We start from the raw sequence: 17740 nt of genomic DNA, 5'->3' as shown, positions 1-17740 counted from the left end.
GGGAACATAAACACTAGGGTCCCTTCGTCTAGGGTCGGGGGTAGAGTCTGACAGGATTGGCCGCAAGTCCTCCGTATTTCACAAGGCAATGTCTAATACATAGGCTGCATTTTGTGCAAATCTTGTTTCGTTCATAGCAGCACAGCTCCAAAGACACCCCAAAACATGTTTTAACCAAAATTTAATTATTTTTACAAGTTAGGTACATTCTTCAAGCATCCAACCCTCGGAACCAATGTATATACATCGTGGTCACATGGCTTAGTCTTAGTCTATCCCCGCTTAGTCATTAACCTATTCACCGCCCAGAGCAACCGTTCTCAGATTATCTACAATCTTTCAGTTCAATCTTCAACCAGCACCCATCACATCCAAAATGCCTCTCATCCACGACTCCCACGATTCGCTCCCTTGTACGTACACCTATCCCCCAACACAACCAGTTAAACTAACGCTCCTAGACATCGATGCCGCCCCAACAGCGTCCGCGCACGCGCGCGCCCAGCAGCTCATAACCGCCGAGCTCTCACCCGAGCACAGCACAACACTGCACCCCTGGATCCCCGCCTTACCAGAGCCAAATTTTACACCAACAATGGCCCAAGAGCTATCTCGCAAAGCAGCCGGCACCCCTCTAACAGGCATCGATTTATCGCGGTACGAAGCGCCCGAAGCACCTACGGGCAGCGATCTCGACGCGTGGCGCGAAACCCTACGCAAGGCGTACACGTCCAGCGTGCATTTGTCGAAGCGGTATGAGAATCTCGCGCTGCTGGAGGAGGGCGGGCGGAATGCTTGGTTGGTGGGCAACTCGCAGCTGGAGGATATTCTTTCCAGCATGGAGAAAGAGCTGGCGGAGATGAAGGAGGCTGCGGAGGAAGTTAATCGGCAGAGGAAGATTGCGCAGGAGGCTAGCGCTGGCGAGTTAGTTGCGCTTGAGGAGACGTGGAAGAGGGGGGTTGGGGCTATCCTGGAGGTTGAGGTTGCGGCGGAGGAGTTGAGGGGGAAGATTCTGGAGGTTAGGAGGGAGAGGGCTCAGCAGGTGGGACAGTAGGGGTTTGATGTTGACTGAAGAAGAAGAAAAATGATTTTCTGGCGCGGGCTGGGCTGGGCCTTGAAGTTGTGACATGGAAGTGGATGCACAATTCTTTGTGGAACACTTGCGCGCTGAGGCTGCGTTTAGTCCGGTCCCTGCGCCTGGGCATGGCCTCTCCATTGGCCTTTCATGTCGGTCTCGCTTTGTGCCGCGGAACTTCGTCTGCGAATGCGTGAACGAGGTCCGAGGTATATCTTGCATGGACGATTCTATGCACACATTCCCAGCCACGCTTATCTATTGGGTTTATCAACCCTCGTCTACTGCCCTAAGCCCTTGCGCTTGGTGTGATTTGAAAGACGAATTCTGATATGGTCGCGAACTGCGGGTCAGCTCCGGCCATAATAGAACATGCAATGAAAATACAGTTCCCAGAGGCTCTCCAATTACCATATACTCCTCACATTTGATCTTTCCCTACTCCAAATTCTCAAAACAAAATGGACATGATCGAATTTTGAATTCTCGCTAAAGTGCTATCAAAAACGCATCGCAACTCGCTGCGAGAGTAAACCTAAAGCCAACCAAGCCCTAAACCTTCGGCACAACAACATCAACCCCCATCCCCTCCTCCGAAACCACCACAGGCCCCAGCAGAACCCTCTTCCCCTTAACCTCCACCCCCTCCGTCCTCGCCTGCACATTCCAATCCACAAGCCGGCGACACATCCCCTCGAGCGTCGTAAGCGGCGCCTTGTACCCAAGACCCCCATCCTCAGGCCTCATCCTCGCCCTTGAATCATCCGCAAAAACATGCACATCGAGAATGCTGAACAGCGAAGGCTGCAACTGCTCGAGCTCGTGCGAAAGCGGCGGCAAGAGGCCGCCGCACATGAACCGCAGGAAGGCGTACGCCTCGACAAGATACGCCAGCAGCAAGAAGGGCGCGGGCTGTAGCTCCGGGAAGGAAATCGGGGTGTCTGCCAGCGTCATGAGAAGCCGGTATAAGTCGCCGAAGGCGATGGCCGGGTTTGGATCGCTGACGATGTACGACTGCCCGCTTGTGCGGCGGATGTTCGGGTCGGTGCTCTGCTCGACCAGGCGCGCTTCGTAGAGTAGGTGTGCGAGTGAGACGTTCTCTGCATGTACGAATGACTGCAGGACCGGGTAGGCCCAGGTTGGGGCGCCGCCGTTGGCGAGGTAGATGTCTGTTATGGCGGTGATGGAGGCGCCGCCTGTGCCGTAGATGCCGTTTGTGGGGCGGATGGCGCCGGTGAGGAAGTTCTTGGCTGGGTTGTTGGCGGAGAGCACGAGGGACTCGGCGGTGGCTTTGGTGAAGGCGTAATTGCCGAAGAAGTGGGCGTGGGACTTTGGGAGCGGCGTGCTGTCGTGTAGGACTTGGACTGCGTTCTTGGGGTGGCGTGTCCATGGCCAGATCCAGAAGTTGGGTCTTTGCAGTGCTGTTGAGCCGGAGGAAGTCCAGATGAAGATGCTTGCTCCGGCGGCTTGGCAAGCGTGGAGGACGTTGAGCGTGCCGTCGATGTTTACCTTACTGCTTAGGGGGAGGAAGCATTTGAGGCGGTCTTGGGGGCGGATTATTGCCGCTGTGTGGTAGACCGTTAGTGGCAACTTGGTGGTGTGGGCTGGCCAGGGCTCTTTGAAGGCACTTGTCACGGCGAGCTTGTCGGTGATGTTTGTTTTTATCCAGGTAATGCCTTGGTTGAGGAATTTGGCTTCCGGAGAAGCGATGTCCAAGATGCGAATGGCTTTGGGGTCTTCGCCTCGGGCCAAGAGATGAGTGAGTATCCATGAGCCTACTAGGCCTATAGATCGGGGTTAGCATGGTTGATATTGCTGAGCCTTGGAATGTAAATGGACGCACCGGTTCCGCCGACGATCACATAGCGTCTGGATTGCTTTGGTGGCAGGCTTTTTGTCACGTCAATGGGAGATTCCAGGCTCTTCTTGTAGGCTTCTTTGATTTCTTCAATGGTCCAGCGATGAGGAGACAATTTCGCTGCTTCATCGGGGACTGCTTTCATAGCATGGTTGATGTGGCACAGGTAAAGAGCAGCTACTATTGCCGGAACAGCAGCAAAGAGCCACATGATGAACCTTGGAAGGGTGTGAAGTATGAAGTAAGTAGCAAGTTACTCCAGGGCTTTTCCGCTTCACGGAGGGTATAGGAAAAGGTTGCTATGGCCAGAGGTGTCGGTAATCAAATAGGGTTGATACTGCAAACGCCGTTGTTTCGGATTTGAATCGTACACTTTTGAATACTCATGGAGATTGGAACAAGTTAAAGAGAAAATATACTTCCATTTTGCTTCTCAATTTTGTGTTGATATTTTTTCTCCCGACGATGAATCTCGGCTCGATCTGATCAGATCCAAATTGGTAGGTCGCTTAGAATTTAGATCGCTTCGGTTATTTTAAACGAGCGACCTGAGACCTTCTAGAACCGAGCCTCATTTTGGCAACCCGTGTGTTTGACACATGTTAGGCTGTGTAGCTGAATGTCCGGATTTCTGGCGTTTGACAGAAATTTTCTTTTCAGGCCCAGAGAGTTGTGAAGATCATCGGAGGTCTCTTGGTAGGTACAATATTGTCGACCTACCTATAAGTACATATAGAATCAGAATCAGAATCAGAATCAGATAAACCACATTCAAGTAGTAGGTAGAACAAATCAACCAGATCGTTCACTATTATTATACTACACTGCAACTACTGGGCGTCTATAGATCTTATATAGATCCTATAACCAACTAACTAGTTAGATGCTAGTTAGTTAGACACAAGCACTCTAGCGGAACATTCCGCTATTACCGAAATTGGGTACGAGGTTCTCTTCTTTTTTTCCCCAAAAATCCACGTTCTGATCTGGAACTTCGCCGAGATGAGCATTGGACTGATGGAGTATAACGTGCAATACGCAAAAACATTGTACATCAACACTTCTCAGACCTTACCCCGCCTTATACATACATACCTATGTACCATCCACCTCCAGACATAACTTAACCCTAAGTTCCAGACATGTCCGTTGACATTGTATTCGTACCATTCTTGTTATGTATTCGGCAAACCGGCACGCTAGCTGCCGAAAGAATCCACTTGTTCTCGGGCCTGGTAGGCCTGGTGGAGACACATTGGGTCGAAACACGCACTTTTTCGGAGTCATCACGGCATGACACACGGAATGGTCTGCTCACTCATTGCCCACGGGGTATGTCTCCATACCGTGTCTAGACCTGTACAGGTAGGGTTTCATACTACAAGATTGTACAATATAGAAACCAATAGTACCTAGGTAGGAACTATGATAACTAAAACACTACTAGTGAGCCTCTTGCCAATGCTTTAATCAGTGGGATCATCCTTCAGGTAGTAGTTCCGAGCATCACAATCACACTGACTCGGTTGAAAAAGCTAGCCCATGTGGTTCTCCATGTATGCTTATCATTTATGTCGGCCCCACTGGAAGAGTTCCCCATTTCAAATTCGAGTTCAAATTCGATTTCAATGTCAGATGTCTCTGGTTTCTACTTCTCTAGCAACCTAGATCTCTTTTGTCTCAAGCGTTCGATCTTTGCACGAGCTTGAAGTTAATATTCAAGTCTGTGCTTGCTTAATCACCCTGTCGGAGCAATCGACAGTATAAAGAACCACAAGGCCTGTGCAGCCCGCGCAGCCTGTGTGGAGGCTGAACGAGAAAAAAAGATCAGCTCTTCAAAATGCCACACCCAAATCCAAATCCCCAGAAAGGCCCTCGTAACACCGCCAGTCTCCACGACACAGACTCCATCGCCGAATCCATCTCTTCGGTAGATACCCAGGCCGACGATGCCCTGGGCAAGACACTAACAGCCCGCGCCTCGCGCACATCCCACATGTCCCTGTCGGAGCGTGTGACTACCATCGCAACAAATGCCACCGCAGATCCGGACTACGAAGTCGACTGGGACGGCGACGACGATCCGGAGAACCCCAAGAACTGGAGCTTGGCTTACAAGGCCATGGGGATCTTGTTCTTGTCGTGGAACACGCTGATTGTGTGAGTATCAATTGCTCTTCCTTTGTTTTCACATATCCCATGAGCTGGTTATCCCAATCTAACAATAATCCAGCGTACTATATTCAACTTCATACACATCCGGCACGACCATCATCGCCGAGGAATTCGGCCAGAGCGAGACGATCGTCACGCTCGGTCTGACCTTCTACCTTATTGGCCTTGCTATCGGGTCGATGTTCATGGCCCCGTTGAGCGAGGTCTACGGACGAAAGCCCGTGTGCGTCATCTGTCTGGCTGTGTTCACCGTGCTGATTATTCCATGTGCGCTCGCGAAATCAGTAACCACGCTGATTGTCGTGCGCTTTATCGGCGCTTTCTTCGGCAGTGTGATGATCTCCACGGCGCCGGGTATGGTGGCTGATCTGGTCGATGATGAGCACCGTGCGCTGGCGATCTCCATCTGGAGTATTGGGCCGTTGAATGGACCCGGTATGTTTTCTTTCTTTTTGGGGGTTTTTTGTTGCAACTCTTTTCTAGAGCCAGTCACTGACGAGTGTAGTCATTGGCCCGGTCATTGGAGGCTTCGTCACTGAGTATCTTGGCTGGCGGTGGATGTGCTGGATCGCGCTCATTCTCTCTGCCATTGCGTTGGTTTTTGCTATCCTTCTCGAGGAAACATACGCTCCAACCTTACTCCAGAAGAGAGCAGCCAAGCTCCGCAAAGAAACTGGCGAGAACCGCTGGTGGTCCCGCTATGACCAGAAAGCCAGCCTGTACGAAGTGCTGAAGCTGAACCTCAGTCGCCCATTCGTGATGGCAGTCACCGAGCCCATCTGGTGTGTTGACACATTTCCATATCCCCCACTTACCGTGCAAGCTAACAACCACCAGCATCTTCTGGGACATCTACATCGCCATCATCTACGGCATCCTCTACCTCTGCTTTGTCGCCTACCCCATCGTCTTCCAAGACATCCGCGGCTGGGACCTCGGCCTATCAGGCCTCGCCTTCCTGGGAATCGGCATCGGCGTAGTCCTGACCATAGCCTGCGAGCCGCTCATCCGGCGGCTGATAAACTTGCACGCGCCGGACCCAGAAACCGGCAAACCGCCACCCGAAGCAGCGGTCTCGTTCGTCTGCATCTGCGCCGTGCTGATCCCCATCGGCGAGCTCTGGTTCGCCTGGACCTGCGCGCCGGCGTCGATCCACTGGATCGCGCCCCTGCTCGCGGGCATCCCCTTCGGTGCGGGCAACACCGGCGTCTTCATCTACGCTTCCAATTACCTCACCCACAGCTACGGCATGTATGCTGCTTCTGCGCTGGCTGGGAACTCTGTTATTAGGAGTATTCTGGGTGGCGTGTTGCCGCTTGCTGGCTCGGCGATGTATGACAGTCTCGGGCCGAATTGGGCCGGCACGCTGCTTGGGTTGCTGGAGGTGCTGATTGTGCCGATTCCGTTTGTGTTTTATAAGTATGGGCATCGGATTCGGAGGAAGAGTCCGCTTATTGTGCGTATGCAGGAGGAGAAGATGAAGTTGGAGGGGAAACGGGCTAGGAGGGCGCTTCAGTTGGCTAATGCTGCCAGGGAAGATGCGGAGAAGGGTGAGATTTGAGACTTTGCGGTTTGCTCTGCGTTTTGATACCCCCTTGCCTTGTATCTGTTCTAAAAGTGCTTCCTATATACAAATCGTTCAATGCATATGCGCTTCATTAATTCATGCTTGGTATCGGTGTGCTTTGAGTATATCGGATTTGCTTAGTTGGTCAACTTGACCATTCTCTCCACATCTTGAGAGTTGCGAAGAATCCGCTCATATTCTCCGAGCGCGATGGCCCCAGCTGGAAAAATCATGATGGCCTCGATGTACACTGGTCGAGGGGAGACCGTAGATGGTCTCTCGTTGGGCTGGTCGACATCTTCGGGGGTCGAAGAGAATGAAGATATTGGCTGGACCGACTCTATTTCTCGGACGTAGCCCACAACGTTCAGCCACGTTCCCACGCGCAGCGCTTCGGCGGTTACTTCTTCAAGGAGTGCATTGATGTCGACAGAGACAACATTTGGCTCGGCCTTACTGCGTGGGTAGTTGTGTTCCAAGGCTAGATACCCAGTGGCTACGGTGTAAGTCGTCACACTGTGCGTGTCAAAACAATATATGATTAGCAAACATCGGGTGTTTATCCTTTCTCCCCGACGCACCAGCCAAGAAAGCGGATCTTCGAGTCCGTCTGTAAAGATGAGAGATCGGACAGGAACGCGCGAGTCGAGGGACGCGGCCCATTCATTCTGCTAAGCCAAGATGTTAAGCATGTTCTCAAATGTTGGAAATGAAAATGAGCAAATACAAGTCCTCAAGTTGCAAGTTGCATCTTCGAAGTAAAAGAAAGATCACAAGCACGTGATGTGCCTTACCGCGTATGTCATAGGCTCAGCGAGGGGAAAGTCGGGCTGGTCTCCCCTCCACATTTGACGATCCAGAATTAGCCTTGAAAGCGCTCTCGAGCCAGTGTGCTGATCTCAACTAGTTTACTCGTATTTCATCTACCCGTCTACCGTACCTTGACCGATCGGGTTCTGCCTGGAGCCTATCGCACCTGACCTGCAGGTAGCGCCCAAGAAAACGAAACGGTCATTCCGCTTCTCTCGGGGTTCTCTCTGACTTTCTCTGAACATATTGCTCGATCCAGGCCTCCTCGATCCAGGCCTCCTCGATCTACATCGATTCAAAGCTACGACCATACGAATATCCCAACATCCAATATGTGGTCTTGGTTCGGCGGGGCCGCCGCTCAAAAGCGAAAGGATGCGCCTAAGGAGGCCATCCTAACGCTGCGCAATCAGCTGGACATGCTACAGAAGCGCGAGAGACACCTCGAGAGTCAAATCTCAGACCAGGACGCTATGGCCCGGAAGAACATCAACTCAGATAAGAATGGTATGCCCACTTCCTGGCCGTTGATCTATATCGATATCGACGTGGGGGTATGCCGAGCGTAGCTGACTGTATTACCCCCTCAAATAGCGGCGAAGAACGCCCTCCGACGGAAAAAGGTCCACGAGAAGAACCTCGAGCAAACAACGGCGCAGATCATGCAGCTCGAGCAGCAGATATACTCCATCGAAGCGGCGAACATCAACCACGAGACTCTGTCCGCAATGAAGCAGGCCGGTGCCGCTATGAAGCAGATTCACGGCAAAATGACGCTCGAGGACGTCGACAAGACAATGTACGTGCCGCTTGCTTGCCATGTCGCTTCTTGCGCCTTTCGCTTCCGTGTGTTCGTGTCCGGCTTACTCATATATCCAGGGAACAACTCCAAGATCAGCACGCGCTCAGCGCGGAAATCGGAAACGCCATTACCAGCGTCCCGATTGGCGAGCAGCCAGACGAGGCAGAACTCGATGCCGAGTTGGAGGACTTGGAGCAGGAGGCGATGGACGAGAGGATGGTCAAAACGGGCTTTGTGCCTGTTGGCGATCAGCTGGACCGGTTACCAGCTGCAGGGAATAAAGAGCGTAAGTGGAAGCCTGCGCTTTGGCCGGGAGATATTCATTCTCTCATTCGGAATATTGCGTTGCGTACTAACCATCACTATAGTCAAGCAACCCGCCAAGGCAGAGGAATCCGACGAAGAAGCCGAGCTGGCCAAGCTGCGTGCAGAAATGGCTATGTGAACTTTCCCGCCGATGTGGTCTTAGTCTTTCCGTACAGCTTTTTCTTCCTTGTCTACGCATGCATGACCCGGTCGTTCTTCGAGCCTTTTGCGCTGTTCTCGTTTTGTGTTTTTATTTCCCAGTGCTGTCATCCGGCTTGGTGACTTATCCCTGTTCACTCTCCATCGCATGATCCTGATCCGGCGTGTATCGTGTCGCCTTGATATGTCTGTTCTTATGTCACTGTTTCTATCTGGCTGTTCCACTTCTCAATACCGTTTTCACACCGTCGATCTCCCCGTCACTGTTTTCTGTCTTGTTTTGAATGGAGTTCTTTAGATTACCAGGTTCGTTCTATATGTAAGCTAAGATCTTAATTCCAGTTTTTTCTTGGGATGCTTCGGGATGGGTTGTAGGTCTTGCTTGTGGAACAGCGCATAGTCAAGGTATTCAGTCACAACGATATAAGGGAATTGTTGGTCGTTGCGTATTCATGAGTGAAGGGGAGTAAGGAAGAGAGACCAGAAGAAAGGTCTGTAAAGACATTTAAGTGCATAAAACTATGATGATTGACGTCTAATAAAAAGATGAACCATTCACCTCGAAGATCCGTCTCGGAAGACCGAGCATTCAGACGAAAGAGAAGGCACCATAAATCAGATCTTCCAATTCGGCAAAACAGCCAACCAAGACCTTAAAACCTCGAGAGACATCAAGAATGTCAAAAAAACCCATTGCACAGAGTACATGCATGCAAAGAAAAACAAACTCCAGCAGTATCGCCTACCATGTCCACCACCCATGCTAACCCATAAATTTCGCCTTGCGCAAGAAACCAAAAAAGACAAAACAGCCGCCGGCCCACAAGCACTAAGGGTACCAGGCGTAGCTCTTGGTAGGTTGAGTACGGAGCCCGTCCTCGGTCTCGGTGCGCCACTTGGACTTCCACTCGACTTCACGAGCGCAGGCGTCGACCAGGGCTTCCTTGCACTCTGGTGGGAGGAGCTCGAGGATCTCGGGAGTCATAAACTCGGGGTTTGTGGGGTTCGCGACGCTGACCATCCCATTTGGACCGATGTCGTGTACGTCGCCATCTGGGCCTGGAACGCCCATGTTGGAGTACTGCGGGGATTCGTAGGCAATGTCTTGGACAACGTAGCGACTGTGGATATTGGCGGGAACGGGAGAAAAAATGCTAGCGAGTTTTTTGGTCTCACCAGGGGCGGATTCGTCGGCGGGGTCATGAGATTCGTTGGTTTCGGGTGCGGCTGGGTTGGCCTCTTCTGAGGGAGAGCCTTTGTTGATGTTCAGTGAGTTCATGTTGGTCGTTAAACCGGCTGCGGTGGATCCCTCTGGCGCAGGGGGGATACGCTCCCAGCGGACGTGGGTGGGCTGCATGATCTTCGGGACTTGCATGATGTTGGTGTGCACATCGTAGACGCCCTTCAGATTAGCTCGGCGCATATCAGCGAGCTTATGGTTGAAGGAGCTGTGGTCTTTTGTCAGTGGGGAATTCACAAAATATTACCTCGCGGGTCATGTTTAGACTCACCTAGCAGCACGGGCGTGCTCAAGCATCCAGTTATCATCAGTGACTGGGGCACGGCGTCTCTTGGGATCAATTGGCTTTCCACCAACAAGTGGGACGGAAGGCGCATTGTTGTGGTAGACACTGCTTGCACCATGCCAGGCGACATACTGGTTACGGTTGTAAGTTTCTCCAGGTCCAGGAATTCTATCTTCCGGAACGGCCAGCTCGCCCTCAACGTCGCCGCGCTCGCGGGCAACAGCTTCATCGTAGTCATCGGTAATCTTCTTGCCGCCGACGATAATCTTTGCACCGAATTCGCGGAAGACAGAGCGCGCAGTAACAACACCGATGGCCCGGCCCTTGTAGGAGTGCGGGATGAGGTCGCGCTCGATTAGATCGCGCTTCGCATCGTCATCGATGATAATCTTGTAAAGCATCTTATGCTTCTGGAAGAAAAGGTACGAGTCACGGAAACCAATGCAGCGAGCCGGCTCCGTCGACAACATGTAGAGGCGATCGCCACGGCCCAGGATCTTGAAGGTACGCACACGGTACTCTCGTCCGCCTTGCAGGTGGCCATTCTCATCGACCTTGGTGGCGCCAATTGGGTCCGGCGGGATCGACACCTCGTCGTTGATGACATCCATCATGTTTCCTTCTTTGTCGACGGGGACCTGAGTGAGGTGAGAAGGTCCACGGTTGCGCGCCCAACGTCCTCCACTGGCAGCAGGGCGACCACGGCGGCGTTTGGCGGGTGTGGTCACTCGGATTGGTGTTTCGCCGTCTGCCTCGTATTCAATAGGTCGTGGGTTCTTGGGGGGACGACCGATGCGACGCTTGCCGCGTGGGTAGATACCGGGACGGCCAGGTCCGTGAGTTGGAGTGGGAGCTGACTCGAGGATCGAGTCTTCTGCGGGGGTTGCGGTACTCAATTCCTCATCGACCTTAGGGGTACCAGGTGTTGCGCTGGCCTCGGCTTGTGTGCCTTCAGCTTCAGCTTCGGGCTCAGCTTGCGATTGAGGTTGATTCTCAGCTTCAGCTTCGGGTTCAGCTTCGGGTTCAACGTCAGGGTCGTTTTCGGGAGAGTCCCGAGGCTCAGCTACGGGGGAGGATTCATGGGAGGAAGGTAAATCAAGCATCTCCTCGTCAGATCCATCAGGAAGCACTGGGACATTTTCTATAAATGATTAATCGCAGAACGCGTCTTAGGGGGAACGTGAGATTTTAAGGAAGTTGGGGCTGGAAGGCGATTGTAGGGTTTAAATGTGGTTTTGGGTTTGAGCTTAACTCACTGATTAATTTGGCTGCGGCCTGGGCGGCTGCCCTTGACTTTCGAGGCATTTTGATGATGGCCTTGGTCTATCTTGGGAAGCGCAATAAGCCGCAGGAAGCTGTTTTGCGATGGGCCAAGGTTTATCCGATTCTGCCAGGTTGCAACACGTGAGGGAGCTTACCGCTTATACTTTTGTCACGTGAATGGTTCCAGATCTACCCTTGCAAACAGTGCAAACAGTGCGAATCCCTGCACCGTGACATCATAAGCGTCCTCTTCACCCCAACGGAACATTTCGGGCTCCCAGGCCGTTGATCGACAAACTTGCTGCTGCTACCTGCTGTCGAGAATTGTTCTTACTCAATTCTCACTGGTTGGAATGATGTTATGTATAGGCTGCCTACCTAGGACAGCACTTTCGGGCTCTGTGTTACCTCCTAGTTCCATTATCGGAGTGCGGAGATTCAATGCTCATATCGAATTTCAAGATTTTGCTTGGATCTACATATCAGCGAAATCCCGCAAATGCTCACCGGTTATCTAGTGCACCGTTATTCCCCGAATCGCCTTGTTCGCCTCGTCCGCCTTGTTATACACACAGTCTACACTGTTTTGGTTTTTGGGTATGAATCGAACATATCGAAACACACTAGATACATACATACAATGTAGGTTAATTATTTGTGTTACTACTGACCTCATACTCCTATGCGGGCTCTTCTCCTTTTTAGACAACGACATGTCCTTCTGATCCAATTCAAAGATGCGAATATCACATGCAAAAGATAACTACTCGAGCTTCTGGGAGGCTTGAGCATATTCCCGATTCGAGAGGTTGCTTTGGATCAGACACATGTTTTTAGATTGGTAATATGGTACCACTTGAGCCGATGATGTTTGACGATATTTGAATTGGCGCGACTAGCGCTTCTCAGTAAAGTTCTATCAGGGATTGCAACGTATTTAAAGGTTCGATATTCGGTTAACCAACCGAGGAAACCCGAATGGTCAAGCCAAGTAAGATCGTCCATTGAATAATATTTGGTCTTAATTAATCATGTATAGTATCTGCAGATAACTTGGGGCTTGAAAGAGATCATGCCGAATGGAAAGCTGATTACAAGGCACATCGTGACACGGTCTCAGCAATTGCAGATGACCTACAAATTAGGTCCGAACTCGCAATTGGTCTTGTGCATGGATAACGGAGAATGCACCCTGAAATCATGCACGCTCCGCGGCTTTAAATCATTGTACAATAAATGTAAATCGTATCCTGAAGAGAAACAACGCCATTAGTTTATCGATCCGATGTTTTTTTATATACTTTTATATGATAAGAATGCAACTCCAGGGTTGTAGAGTAGAATCCGATGTCATCCTTGAACCAGTATGCTGGATTTCTATTTCCCCGTTCTATCATTCGCAATTATTAAACATCGAGCGGGAGGTACCCGTCGATCCCTTGAACCCCGCCTATAATAAATTCTCGTACACGAGGGAAAGCATTTTAGATCGACACGGCTATACCTAGCGTCGGTTCTCCTTCTGTATGCAGTTGTAAGCTCTTGCATCTGTGGCACGTACATGATTCGGCATTCAGATCCGCCGAACCACATGTTAGCGCGGAAGTTGAGACCTTCACGGCACGCCCCGATGACGCATGTGGAGGGTAGCCCTCGATATGATCACAGCATTCATCGATGCAGATGCAAGGGGAGCTGAGAGCTGGGCCTGGGCCATATTGAAAGCTGAAAAGGCTAGGATCGTGATCTGCTGTGTAGATCTGGACTCGATCTGGGTGTTTCACAGTGTTATGTACAACAAGGGGGGGGGGGAAGAGTGAGGATTAGGAATATATTAGGAATATGTCTGTAATGTGACCTAAGTAAGTAGAAGTAGAATGTTTAAAATGTACTAACTATATAAATACCCACATATGTAGGTATTGTACAATATCACTCGGAAAGGATTGCTCCGAGAGAAGCGGTCTATTATGTTGTCAGAGATGATGAAATAGTGTACATTATACCCCGCCCTAGAGCGGAGATGGCGGAGATTCTGAGATAAGAAGAGACCGGATTTAGAATTGAGCAGAGTTGGCGAGATGAAGATATATCTAAAAGATATCAAGGGTTACATTAGTTATGGGTATAATGAGGACGTATGGCTGTTTTACAAGGAAAATACTTGGAACTACTTTGAAGAATGCACAGGTGTCATCCGGGCATAGATTGTGATTGGAATTAATATGATCTGTTGTTCTTTTAAGAAGAAATGAAAAAGAATAATTCCAGCGTATTCTCTTGATATGCTAATTAGAATCTATTTGAATAATTGATTGAGGATCATTGTCCAGTCATATGCCGTTAATCTTTTTTTAGTATTTTACAATATAGTCTTATGTCTAGTACATACGTTGTATGTAGATACAAGGCTTACGTAGAGAATATGTCAATACAAAAATGCCTCGGAGTCCATTCTTTTTCTTTTATTTAAATTCCAGGAGTCAGCATCAGCTTACAGTATATACTGTCAAGCACAGCCGCATGGAATCTTGGTGAGACCAAGTTTTCCAACATAAATCCGGCCCAGTGGAGAGAACTGGGATATTCCACTTTAATCAATCGAAGAACGTCGAACATTGAAATCGAAATTCACACACAAATAATCCAAAACAAAACTCCTTTCATAAAAAAATTCCCACGCAGAGAAACAAAACTCGAACGTGAAACCGCAAAAGGAAATTTTATCTCTTATCGTTGGGCCGGAAGCCGCCTTAGCTCATCAAAGTTCCATTTCCCGACATCAATTTTCTTCCTCAAGTTTCTCATCCAAGTTCAATCAATATTCTTATTGAAACCATTGAATGGAAACACTATGGCCGCTCATAAATCCGTATCGCACGGCGATGTGATCCCCATATCGTGAGTCATCCCCTTTCCTTATCCTCTCTTTTCTCTCTCCCTCCATTTTCAAAAGACGAAAAAAGAAGAAAAAGGCGGGGTTGGAAAAGAAAGGAAAAAGAGGGTCCATGATACCCCCCCCTCACACCGCATTGCCTTTGTTTTGGGATTGAGGTTGGCCTGCCTGAAACACCTTATGAGAGAATGCCTTTCTCTTCTATGTTTCGCCTTCGGACCTGGTCGGACCTTTCCTACCGCAGTTGAAGATTGTGTTCGAGAACCGTTTCATCGTATCACCCTTTCTGTGACTAACCAACTGTTTTTCTCTCAGCTCCGAGGACGACACCCAAGATCAGATTGGGTCAAATGGTTCGACTCCTACGCCGACTGGAATCGCTACACCCGAGCCCGATCCCGCCGACAAGCGTCTGCCGTCTATCATGCACAACTACTTCCAGGTTGGTTCTTTCTCCGGTGATAAAGCGAGTCTGCCGCGGTTATGGTCCTGTCTGTCGAAATCATCTGAGCCTCAACCCAATGCGCACACCCAACACTCCTCCGGTTCCTCCGAGTCATTTGTGATGATGGAGCAGGAAGATGGGTTTGACAAAATGGAAGACGAACACTCCAGCTTGCCTACCCCTCCTCATTCCTTGTTACAACATGAGTCGGATGAAATGGAACTCGGAACGAGCCCCGGAGTGTCGTCTATCTTTACAACCCTGAAGAAATATTTGGTCCCACCCACACACACCCCTCCCGAGGATAGCCCTTCCCGTCGTCAAACCTCTCTCCCAGTCTCCAGCATCTCTGACGACCCCGTTCTTGCCACACATTTCTCCAACCCATCCCTCCCTTCTCCCTCAGATGATGTTTCCCTGACCGAAGCCCCCTCCTGGACCACGAAAAGCCGCATGTTTCAGTATCTTCCGAGAATCTTGCCAAGCTAACTGGAAACGCGCCCGATGGGTCGCGTCTTAAGAATACCCCGCCTCTTACTCCCCGGGCCATGTCCAACGAAAACGCCCGAACACCCGTGACTTCGGCCGCGACGCCGACAGAGGCACCGACGGAGACTCCAGAGACCCAACCCGAGTCGAAGTCGGAGGATACGGAAAGCTCTACAGATGAGATCACCATGAAGCTCGATGAGGCATTCCCCTCCCGGTCCTCGTCATCGCCGGCCAACGGCGCACCCACTGGCCCGATCAACGGCAAACTGTTTGTGAAGATCACCGATGGTAGAGGATTGCGCCCCAGTTTTGACCCATACGTGGTGTGCGTATTTGAGTGGAACGAGTACATCTCCAAGGGCGCTCGTGACGGCGAGGAGGAAATGAAGCGCCGCCAACAGGAGTCAGATGCCGAGGAGGCTGCTGGTCGGCCTATGGCTATTCCGCTGAAGACAAGATCAAGCAGTCATAACAGTGCCGTTGAGGGTGACCACAAGGGTCGGACTCCCGTGACAGACCCTCACTGGGATCACGAGGCAACCTTGTATGTTACCACTTACCAATCGCTGCCATTTCCCGATTTGCGTTAATCCACTAACTTTTTTTTCTCTTTCAGTGATGTTATGGGAGATCAGTCAGAACTTGATGTTACAGTTTACGATCGAAATAACCAAGAAGCCTTCTTGGGTCACGTGCGACTTCGCATTAACCTTAAGGAAGACCACAGTCGACTAGAAGGTTGGTTCCCCTTGGTCGCTCGTGGTGCCGGCGACAATCAAGTGTCTGGAGAGATTCATCTCGAAATGAACTTCGAAAAGACAGATCGGAAACAGGTGGGGCCGAACGACTTCCTTATCCTCAAGCTTATCGGCAAAGGAACCTTCGGTCAGGTGTACCAAGTCAAGAAGAAGGATACACAGCGTATCTACGCGATGAAGGTTCTCTCGAAGAAGGTGATTATCCAAAAGAAGGAGGTGATACACACACTTGGCGAGCGCAATATCTTAGTGCGCACCGCTATGACCGCATCTCCGTTCATTGTCGGATTGAAGTTCTCCTTCCAAACCCCTACAGACCTTTATCTCGTTACGGATTACATGTCAGGCGGAGAGTTGTTCTGGCACTTACAGCGCGAAGGCCGGTTCCAGGAGGCTCGGGCGAAGTTCTATATCGCGGAGTTGATTCTGGCTCTGCAACATCTCCACGACCACGATATTGTGTACAGAGACCTCAAGCCAGAGAACATTTTGCTGGATGCAAATGGTCACATTGCGCTCTGTGACTTCGGTCTATCAAAGGCGAACCTGTCCCAAAACGACACTACCAACACCTTCTGTGGCACCACCGAGTACCTCGCCCCAGAGGTTCTGCTTGATGAACAGGGTTATACAAAGATGGTCGACTTCTGGTCCCTGGGTGTACTAGTCTTCGAGATGTGTTGTGGCTGGAGTCCCTTCTACGCCGAGGATACCCAGCAAATGTACAAGAACATTGCATTCGGCAAGGTCCGGTTCCCCCGTGACGCCCTCAGCACCGAAGGTCGAAACTTTGTCAAGGGTCTGCTGAACCGCAACCCCAAGCACCGTCTCGGAGCCAACGGCGATGCCAAAGAGCTCATGGCCCATCCTTTTTTCGCAGACATCAACTGGGACGAACTCTGCCGCAAGCAGGTGATCCCGCCATTTAAGCCCCAGCTGCAATCCGAGACCGACACCTCAAACTTTGACCCCGAGTTCACAAACGCACTGGAGATGAACAACTCGCTGAACATGCGCGCTGCGGCCCTAGCCAATGGCCTCATGCCGGCCTCCACCCCCTTGTCGCCCGGCATGCAAGCCAACTTTAAAGGCTTCACTTTCGTGAACGAGAACTCCATCGACCATCACCTGATGGAGGACAGCGATCACATGGAAGAAGATGCTCAGGAATGGCAGCCCGGCCACCGCTCCGGCAACTCAGTTGACCAGCGCATGACAGGCGTCCAGAAGCACGACGGCACGGAATCCGGGATTTTCAACGTTGACGATACCTTTGATATGTGATTACGTTTTCTTTTTTTCTTTTCTTCTGCATGATGATGGAGTCATCGATCTGGCATTTCTTTCTTCTCTTGTACATGCTTGGATTGCATCCCAATTCGCAAATATGGGCTTCCATAATCGCCGATCTCTTCCCCCCAATACTCCCCCCAATCCTTTCCTTTATCTTCCTGTTCTGTTTCCTGGTCTGTGCTGGAGATATCCGATTCACAAATCGCTTCTCTCCCCCACAGCCAGTCTTCAGCTCATACCCCCTTCCCCTCGAGCGAATGCGAAATCGGTTTCCAGGACCCTCGGGGGGAATCTGCGTTGTTCGATGGAGTTAGG

At 50.7% G+C, this 17740-nt stretch overlaps 8 protein-coding genes across 8 annotated transcripts; 5 read left to right on the top strand and 3 right to left on the bottom strand.

Annotated features, from left to right (window-relative positions):
• Positions 1 to 376: 376 nt before the first annotated feature.
• N7529_011446 (pre-mRNA-splicing factor SPF27 family protein) lies at positions 377 to 1054 on the top strand (the record flags this gene model as incomplete). Its single annotated transcript, XM_057246972.1, has 2 exons — positions 377 to 413; positions 462 to 1054. 2 exons carry the CDS (start codon positions 377 to 379, stop codon positions 1052 to 1054), a joined length of 630 nt encoding a protein of 209 aa, XP_057092321.1.
• A 573-nt stretch (positions 1055 to 1627) lies between these two features.
• Positions 1628 to 3150, bottom strand: N7529_011445 (putative 3-beta hydroxysteroid dehydrogenase/isomerase family protein; the record flags this gene model as incomplete). Its single annotated transcript, XM_057246971.1, has 2 exons — positions 1628 to 2859; positions 2919 to 3150. Coding segments are annotated over 2 exons (1464 nt in total), but the record flags the coding sequence as incomplete, so codon positions are not given.
• A 1623-nt stretch (positions 3151 to 4773) lies between these two features.
• N7529_011444 (MFS transporter) lies at positions 4774 to 6669 on the top strand (the record flags this gene model as incomplete). The annotated part of the gene is made up of 4 exons (XM_057246970.1): positions 4774 to 5093; positions 5167 to 5543; positions 5614 to 5890; positions 5946 to 6669. 4 exons carry the CDS (start codon positions 4774 to 4776, stop codon positions 6667 to 6669), a joined length of 1698 nt encoding a protein of 565 aa, XP_057092319.1.
• Positions 6670 to 6812: 143 nt separating this feature from the next.
• On the bottom strand, positions 6813 to 7342 carry N7529_011443 (nuclear telomere cap complex subunit Ten1; the record flags this gene model as incomplete). The annotated part of the gene is made up of 2 exons (XM_057246969.1): positions 6813 to 7191; positions 7257 to 7342. 2 exons carry the CDS (start codon positions 7340 to 7342, stop codon positions 6813 to 6815), a joined length of 465 nt encoding a protein of 154 aa, XP_057092318.1.
• A 475-nt stretch (positions 7343 to 7817) lies between these two features.
• On the top strand, positions 7818 to 8732 carry N7529_011442 (ESCRT-III subunit protein SNF7; the record flags this gene model as incomplete). The annotated part of the gene is made up of 4 exons (XM_057246968.1): positions 7818 to 7992; positions 8080 to 8284; positions 8365 to 8573; positions 8656 to 8732. The coding sequence occupies 4 exons, from the start codon at positions 7818 to 7820 to the stop codon at positions 8730 to 8732; spliced, it is 666 nt and encodes a 221-aa protein (XP_057092317.1).
• Positions 8733 to 9581: 849 nt separating this feature from the next.
• N7529_011441 (chromatin structure-remodeling complex subunit RSC7) lies at positions 9582 to 11583 on the bottom strand (the record flags this gene model as incomplete). The annotated part of the gene is made up of 3 exons (XM_057246967.1): positions 9582 to 10200; positions 10264 to 11419; positions 11535 to 11583. 3 exons carry the CDS (start codon positions 11581 to 11583, stop codon positions 9582 to 9584), a joined length of 1824 nt encoding a protein of 607 aa, XP_057092316.1.
• A 2812-nt stretch (positions 11584 to 14395) lies between these two features.
• Positions 14396 to 15371, top strand: N7529_011440 (C2 calcium/lipid-binding domain CaLB; the record flags this gene model as incomplete). The annotated part of the gene is made up of 2 exons (XM_057246966.1): positions 14396 to 14442; positions 14753 to 15371. The coding sequence occupies 2 exons, from the start codon at positions 14396 to 14398 to the stop codon at positions 15369 to 15371; spliced, it is 666 nt and encodes a 221-aa protein (XP_057092315.1).
• A 59-nt stretch (positions 15372 to 15430) lies between these two features.
• N7529_011439 (serine/threonine-protein kinase) lies at positions 15431 to 17416 on the top strand (the record flags this gene model as incomplete). Its single annotated transcript, XM_057246965.1, has 2 exons — positions 15431 to 15918; positions 15991 to 17416. The coding sequence occupies 2 exons, from the start codon at positions 15431 to 15433 to the stop codon at positions 17414 to 17416; spliced, it is 1914 nt and encodes a 637-aa protein (XP_057092314.1).
• Between the last annotated feature and the right edge of the window lie 324 nt (positions 17417 to 17740).

Source organism: Penicillium soppii, assembly GCF_028829465.1.
Source record: "Penicillium soppii strain IBT 18220 chromosome Unknown utg000010l, whole genome shotgun sequence".
Taxonomy (NCBI): domain Eukaryota; kingdom Fungi; phylum Ascomycota; class Eurotiomycetes; order Eurotiales; family Aspergillaceae; genus Penicillium; species Penicillium soppii.
The sequence above is the reverse complement of the archived record's forward strand: the minus strand, read 5'-3'. Positions and strand labels throughout refer to the sequence as shown.